Consider the following 8,472-nt stretch of genomic DNA (forward strand, 5'->3'; position numbering starts at 1 on the left):
TGTATTAAATTGTCTTCTTACGCCTCCTTTCTGAGTCTTCTGAATTTATGGTGCACACGTGCGCGTGGCCCACTTTTCTGTTAGAAGTCATACCAATTAGAACAAGGTTGGGTCAGTAACTAGGCCGGGTAGACTTTCGTGCTCCCGGTACATTACCCTCACCTCGGCTTGAGCTGTCCGCTTGGGTAAGCCAGGTCTAAAACACTCCCCTTAGGATTTAAACCTAGAATAACATAGCCTCATGTCGGATCCCTAGTAGGAACGTTTGTTTGCATCATGTGCATTTGACTTTGGGGACTCAACACAGGGGTTGGGTCCGTCTAGGATAGGTGTACCCGAAATTACAAGACCATCCTGATGCATCTTATGTGCTACTTGTGCATTATGTTTAATTTGGTTTGTGCATGTTGACCGGTTTTTAAAATAAAATAAAAATATAAAAATATTGAGGGAAAACCAGAAAGAAGAAAATATGAGGGAGAAAATTTGCCCGATTTTCGAAAATCTCAGTATTTACCCCCCCCAAAAAAAAGCCTGAATTTTTCAAAAAAAATAAAGTGTCATCCTATTCCTGAAATATTTATGAACTACGCGGGTCTGATTCTCACCGGATGTGAGATACGTAGGCAAGCTTCATAGGGTTCGGCCCCATTTTTATAAAATAACTATAAAAAAAAAAGAAGAAATGTGTCTAGTGTTTTTTTAATCAAAAAACAAATAAGCAGATCCAGCTTCGGTTAATCCCAAATCGTTCCTGTCGGAATAGCCTTAGAACATCTTCAAAATTGTTGAAGGGCTGTTCTCGCAAGAACGGACGTGTCTGTCAATTGAAAATCACTTTTACCATAATGCCCTTCCCCCGGCCCTAAAGCTATCCTTGAAAGTAAGAAGGGGCCATAGTTGCAAAAATAGCCACCCTTTCTTCGGTCACAATTGCAAAAATAGCCCCCTTTTCGTTTATTTTTCTTAAAATTGAGTTATTTACAAAAGATTGTTTGCAAAAGGAGTGCATTGGTTCTGTCTCTTGAGACTAGTGTCAACCCTAACCTTAACCACCCACAGGTACAAAATGAGCACTGTCCAGAACACACCGTTCACAGTTGTAGACAAGGCTCCACTTCAGCTTCAGATGTGGTGGTATGATTTAGGAGAAGATGGTCAGAAATGGGTCACCAAGCACCTGGGAGCCCTCACAGATATTATGAAAATTAAACCACGGGACGATTTGATTGAGGCACTAGTGACTTTTTGGGACCCTGTTCACAATGTTTTTCGCTTCTCCGATTTTGAGCTAACTCCCACTTTAGAAGAGATAGCTGGATATTCCGGGTTTGGCAGGGATTTGAGAAAACATGAGCTCATATTCCCGAGGGATCTTTCTGTACACCGATTCTTCGATCTTCTGAATATCAGTAAGCAAATTAGAAAGACCAACGTAGTCGAAGGGTGTTGTTCTTTCTACTTCCTGTAATCTAGGTTCGGGCAGCCAAATGGGTTTGAAATGCATGAAAAGGGCCTTAACAACAAGCAGAACAAAGACACATGGCAGATTCATCGTCGCTTCGCCTTCATAATGGCGTTTCTGGGAATTATGGTCTTCCCAAATGAGAAGCGGACAATTGATACCCGCATAGCCAGGGTTGTATAGGTCCTCACTACCAAAGAACATCACACTCTTGCCCCGATCATTTTATCAGACATTTATCGGGCGTTGACTTTGTGCAAGTCCGGGGCAAAATTCTTTGAAGGGTGCAATATTTTGTTACAAATGTGATTGATTGAGCATCTCCGACATCACCCCAAGTTCAGGAGCTATGGTCCGAACAAGGACAATTTCATTGAGAGTTACGAAGAAAGAGTAAAAGATTACAACTCTCCAGAAGGGGTGGAAGCCTGGATATCCTACCTAAGATCTTTAAATGCAAGTCAAATTGAGTGGACTTTGGGATGGCTCCCGCTAAGAGAGGTGATACACATGTCGGCCCTAAAAAGTTATTTGCTATTGTTGGGTTTGAGAAGTGTCCAGCCGTATGTGCCACACAGAGTTCTAAGACAGCTAGGAAGGTACCAAGTAGTACCTAAGGATGAAGATTTGAGTGTGCAAGTTATTGAGCTACACCCCGAAGCCCCACTCCCTGAAGCTTTAATCCAGCAAATTTGGAATGGTTGTCGCTACTTGAAATATGATACTCATGTGCCAGATCCTGCGAGAGGTGAGGTAGATCCGGGTTATGCTATATGATTTGGGAAGAGGTCTCACGTGGATGATGTGCCAGAGCCCAAAAGGCCCACAAAAAGGCCGCATGTTCAAGCCTTTGATGATAAAATCCAAGAACGGTTGGCTTGGGGTGAACGGGAAAAGGGATACAAAACAACTATTCATGCCTTAGAAGAAAGGCTGAGAAACCTCAATTTTGAGAAAGACTTGCAAGAACAAGGAGCCGAAGGGGAAAAGAAGAGTCTGTTCTGCAAAAATGAAGCCCTTCGTGCTCAACTTCAACAGATGAAGAAAGCCTCTGAAGTGCCAGTGAGAAGTTGAAAAGACCAGAGAACCATTGCCAATCTGATGGAAAAAGTGCAAGATTATGATTCCCTCTTGGCAAAGACTGAAAAGTCGTTGGACAAAGCCAATGAAAAGATCGTACAGCTAAATGAGAAGGCCGAATCAAGTAAGGATCGCCAAGTAACACAATTTGAAGAAAAGAAGGCTCAATTTGAGAGAGAGAAGGCCCATTGGGTACGTTCAGAAGCTCAGCTCCACGCACAGTTGGAAGAAATGAGAAGGTACAATAGAGAATACCAGCATGCAGATTTTGATAGGGATATGGCTCAGGCGAGACTCGAGCAGGCTAGACTTCGGGCTCAGTTGGAGTCAGCCTTAGATCGTGAGGGCCACATAAGGGAGATAGCCACCACTCGCCAGCAGCAGTTACAAGATCAAGACCAGAATTTCCAGTACTTCAAAGAGCAAGTTCATGCACCTACTTTTGCCCGTCATCTTGCAGCAGAGTTAGAAAGGATGTACCGTACATTAGGGGGTCAACCAGGGCAAGCCCCACCATGAGCAGATGTTCCAGTGTTTGAAAGCTAGAAGATTGTGGAGTTGAATTATAGTCGTAGTTGTTAGAACTTTTTATGTAGTAGTTATGTTTTAGTTTGAGTCATTGTTGAATCTTTAAAATCGCTGTCTTTTAGTCTTGTCAGAGTTTGGTAAGTCATTTTCAATGTAATGTCCTTTCTGTTATTGTATTATTTCGTTTTGTTAAAAAAAAAAAAAAAAAAAAACTACTATTATTATTTTCCCCTGAACTACGTAATGGTCTGATTCATGCGGCGTCATGATACGTAGGCAATCCTCATCGGATGCGATCATAACCATAATTAATCTATAAAAAAAATGAATGAAAAAAAAAACCCGCTAAATTCAAGATGAAAATAAACCAATAAATCAATAAGCTGGGATGAAACATAAAGCCTTCCAAGATCATTTTAGAAATGAAAATGGCATTAGGTGCATAACATATAATGTGTGATTAATATCTGCAAAATGCCTAACTCTAACACGTTTGTTGTTTGTCATTTTTTAAGATAAAGTAAAACAGAGGTGGTTGGTTTGTGGTTTAAACTGGCGACTCACCCTTACAACACGAGATCAAAAGGAAAAAGTAGAATGGCAAACAACAGTGAGAATGAGTCAGATAATGATGATGTCCATGGACAATTGGTTGAACAAGGTTCAGGACTGGTTGAAGAAGTAAGAGTGTTGAAGCAACAATTGGCAGAGATGTACCAAGCCTGGGTGAATGGACAAGCACCGCCCTCACTACCCATAGGGCCTTCGGACAATCTTCATAATGTGTCAGTTGCCACTCAAGTGCCTATCTCCATAACAAGTAACCCATTGTACCAACCTGGATTCAGTCCGAGCTTTTAACCTTCCCACTATCCCCAGTACCTCCATTCCACGTCCTCCAATCGCACCCCTCAGAAATGACCCACCTACTATACCCATTGTCCATACTTTCACTGTCCCTCAACCGGCTCTTGCTCAAAAGTCCAATAATGATCCACAGCTGGATGCTCATGATGCCCAACAGTACTCTCCAGAACTGACTTTAAAGGTTCCAGATTCATACGAGCACACTCCTCATAATGTGTTCCCAATTGAGATCGAAAAGCCCAAAAAGAATATAGAACAAGAGGAAATGACCAGAAAAATGAAGAGCTTGGAACAAACCATGAGAAACATACAGGGTTTGGGGGGCCACAAGAGTGTTTCGTTTAACGATCTATGCATGTTTCCCCATGTTCATTTGCCACCCGGCTTCAAGACCCCCAAGTTTGACAAGTATGATGGGCATGGTGATCCCATTGCCCATTTGAAGAGGTATTGTAACCAACTAAGGGGAGCGGGAGGCAAAGAAGAATTGCTCATGGCTTATTTTGGGGAAAGTTTGACAGGAATTGCTTCAGAGTGGTTCATAGATCAAGACATCTCTCACTGGCACGTTTGGAATGACATGGCTCAAGATTTTGTCCAACAGTTTCAGTACAATATTGATATAGTGCCAGACCGCTCCTCTCTCGTCAACATAAAGAAGAAACTAACAGAAAGCTTCAGAGAATATGCAATCAAGTGGAGAGAGCAGGCTGCTAGTGTCAAACCACCAATGAAAGAGGCAGAAATGATTGACTATTTTCTCCAAGCTCAGGATCCAGATTACCTCCATTACATGTTGGCCGCCATCGGTAAACCTTTTGCTGAGGCAATTAAGATTGGTGAAATAGTTGAGAATGGCACGAAGTCAGGCAAAATTGTGAGTCAGGCAGCCCTTAAGGCAACCACACAAGCAATTCAAAGCGGGTCAGGCAATTTCGGAAATCGAAAAAAGAAGGAGGAAGGATCCATGATGGCATCTGGGTTCGGGGAAGTTCAAAGAGGAATAGCTCCTTCTTACGTGCAATTTCAACAAGGACTATCCAATTCTCTTCAACATTATTATCCGCCTCAAGGTCCCCGATACTCAGTTCCCCTGCAACAATACACAGTGTTTAATGCTCAGGCTTATGCTAGGCCTCCTAATCACCAACAATGGCGGGCACCGATTCCACAAGGCTCCCGTCAACTCCGGCCGAATTTTCAGGCACCATATAATCCTCGTCCCCGACAAGAATATGTGAGAGAACAGGAGCCAAAGAAAGAGTTCACCCCAATTGGAGAATCGTATACAAGCCTATTTTGAAAGTTGATGCAGTTGAAGTTGATTGAACCTATTATGCCGCGTTATGTGAATCCAAATTCAAAAGGTTTTGACAAAAATGCAAGATGTGAGTATCACTCTAACACCCAAGGGCATAGTACTGAAAACTGTTGGACATTAAAGAAAGCCATTGAAAATTTGATTGAAGCAAAGGCAATTGTGGTAACAAACAATGAGGATACTCCTAATATCACAAACAATCCACTCCCAACTCATGATAATACACATTTTATTGGGATGATTTGTGATGATCGGGATTATAAGCAGTCTGGCAAGACAGAGATGGTTGTTAGAACCATAGGGCCAGAACCAAAAGTGATAGTGAGCCCGCCGCAATTGGCACCATTGATGGTGAAAGGTGCGAATTCTAGTTTGAACTTGGCATGTTCTGAAAAAATGATTCTCTATGTTCCTGGAAGCACAAAAAAGGTTGAGGTTCAATTGGGTGGGCCAAAACTTTACATCCCCGGAGGCATTCAAAAGATCATTCCGAATAATGGTTTGAGGAATATAACAGAGCCAGTCGTGATCCGACCTGTTGCCCAACTCCTAGTGACAAACACAAAAGCTATTCCCTGGAATTATAACAAGACTGTCATGACATACAAAGGAAAAGAGATAGTTGAAGAAACAGGTGAAATGGGGGGCTTGACCCGCTCTGGAAGGTGTTATTCACCAGAGGAATTGAGAAAAGCTAAGCAAGCCAGGGAAAGTCACTTGCCAGTGAAAGAACCCGTTGCAGAAAAAGAAGCGGAGGAATTCTTTAAGAAGATGAAATTGCAAGACTACTCAATCATTGACCAACTAAGGAAAACTCCTGCTCAGATATCTTTGTTATCTCTGCTTTTGCATTCAGAAGAGCATCGTCGTGTGTTGATCAAAACTCTGAACGAGGCATATGTCTCAGAAAAGACAACGGTGAATCAGCTAGAAAAAATGGCTGAAAGATTCTTTGAAGTAAATAGAATTACTTTCAGCGATGATGATTTGCCTGAGGAAGGGGCTGGCCACAATAGAGCTTTGCATCTTATGGTCAAATGTGAAGGGCACTACGTAAAAGGAGTCATGATTGACGGAGGCTCAAGTGTAGATGTGTGTCCTCTTTCTACTCTACAACAGCTGAACATCGACAATAACAGAATTCGAACCAGTAATGTCAGCATCAGAGCTTTTGATGGTTCAAAAAGAGACACTATTGGAGAAATCGAACTCACCATGACAATCGGCCCGGTTGATTTTAACATTGTCTTCCAAGTGTTAGATATGGAAACTTCCTATAATTTTCTTTTGGGAAGGCCGTGGATCCATATGGCCAGAGCTGTACCATCCACCCTACATCAAATGGTCAAATTCGAGTGTGACAGGCAAGAAATTGTTGTTCATGGGGAGGACGACTCATCCGTCTATAAAGGCCCATCCATTCCATATATCGAGGCCAAGGAAGGATGTGAATCCATCATATATCAAGCATTTGAGGTGATAGAGGTGGACCAAGTGGAAGAAGGAAAACCAATTCTGCATCCCCGTCTTTCAGCCACATCTATGATGGTAGCTTCGCTGATGTTGAGGAATGGCTATGAACCAGGAAAAGGATTGGGATCCTCTCTGCAAGGAATTATGAACCCCATTGCTCTATTTTTGAAGAAAAATACCTTTGGCTTGGGCTTTAAACCAACATCAGCTGACATAGAAAGAGCCAAGGCCCGCAAAAAGAATGGTTAGAATCTGTCCAAACCAATCCCTCACATTGCCTACTCTTTTGTCAAGCCACAATTTGAAGAAGTCCAAAATCCTTCTACTCAGGATGACATTGACGGAGTTTGCCAGGGTCTCAAGGAGATGTTCTATGAGATTAATATGGTTCAAGTTGGGGAGGGCCCTAGCCGTGCAAGTGTTCAACTGATTGGTCCAGATACCTCGCTCAGCAACTGGGAAGCAACTCCTCTTCCCATCAGGAAGGAGTCTTGGTAGCCTGTTTTGTTGTTTTTTCTCTATTTGGATTATTTTAAGGGTTGTAATCCAGATATTTTAGTTTAATTGCTTTGCTGTGATGTTAACCCTTCTATCCTTTCAAATTCAATGAAATGAAGTTCCATTTTCGTAGTAAAATTCTATCTTTTTATTTCCCTAATTTTTGTTAATTTTTTATCATTTTCAGTTTCGATAATGCTGGCTTTAAAAATATGACATGCATGCGGAATTCATACCCAGATCTTAAAAAGCTGTCTAATCTCGAAATAATGAATCAAGAAGTTGAATATGACGAAGATGAGGCTTTTAGAGAAATGAAAAGGCAATTGGATCAATTTGAGAATAAGCCTAAGCCTAACTTAAATGAAACTGAGGCAATTAACCTGGGAAGTCCTGAAGAAACCAGAGAAACAAAAATAAGCATTCATACTGAACAAAAGACGAGAGATGCCATAATTCAAGTTTTGTTCGAGTACAGAGATGTATTTGCTTGGTCGTATGATGACATGCCGGGTTTGAGTGCCGATCTAGTGGTCCATAAGCTTCCCACACATCCTAATTTTCCACCAATCCAGCAAAAACAAAGGAAGTTTAAGACAGACATGAGTGATAAGATTAAAGAAGAAATCACAAAGCAACTAAGTGCAAATGTGATCAGGGTCGTCCGATACACTACATGGTTAGCAAATGTTGTGCCAGTGCCAAAGAAGGATGGGAAAATCAGAGTTTGTGTTGACTATAGGGATTTAAACAAAGCAAGTCCAAAGGACAACTTTCCCTTACCCAACATTCATATCCTTGTTGATAATTGTGCTAAACATGAAATCCAATCTTTTGTGGATTGTTATGCCGGATATCACCAAATTCTGATGGATAAAGAAGATGCAGAAAAGATCGCCTTCACAACTCCATGGGGAACTTATTGTTATAGGGTCATGCCATTTGGTTTGAAGAATGCAGGGGCAACTTACATGAGAGCCATGACCACCATATTCCATAACATGATGCATAAAGAGATTGAAGTGTATGTTGATGATGTGATCATTAAGTCGAGAACACAAGCTGACCATGTGCAAGACTTGAAAAAGTTCTTTGAAAGGCTACGAAGGTACAATCTCAAACTCAATCCAGCCAAATGTGCATTTGGAGTTCCTTCTGGGAAGCTTTTGGGTTTTATAGTTAGTCGAAGAGGCATTGAGTTAGATCCCTCCAAGATAAAGACCATTCGAGAGCTGCCTCC

General features: G+C 41.7%; 1 protein-coding gene across 1 annotated transcript; it reads left to right on the forward strand.

The window, feature by feature from the left end:
• Positions 1-2,566: 2,566 nt before the first annotated feature.
• On the forward strand, positions 2,567-3,064 carry LOC138907481 (uncharacterized). The gene has a single exon (XM_070198080.1). The coding sequence runs from the start codon at positions 2,567-2,569 to the stop codon at positions 3,062-3,064; it is 498 nt and encodes a 165-aa protein (XP_070054181.1).
• The last annotated feature ends 5,408 nt before the right edge of the window (positions 3,065-8,472 follow it).

Source organism: Nicotiana tomentosiformis, chromosome 3 (genome assembly GCF_000390325.3).
Source record: "Nicotiana tomentosiformis chromosome 3, ASM39032v3, whole genome shotgun sequence".
Lineage (NCBI taxonomy): Eukaryota > Viridiplantae > Streptophyta > Magnoliopsida > Solanales > Solanaceae > Nicotiana > Nicotiana tomentosiformis.

Excerpts from the sequence above, each read along its gene's own strand:
- LOC138907481 (XM_070198080.1), top strand. The coding sequence starts at position 2,567 with ATGGAAAAAGTGCAAGATTATGATTCCCTCTTGGCAAAGACTGAAAAG.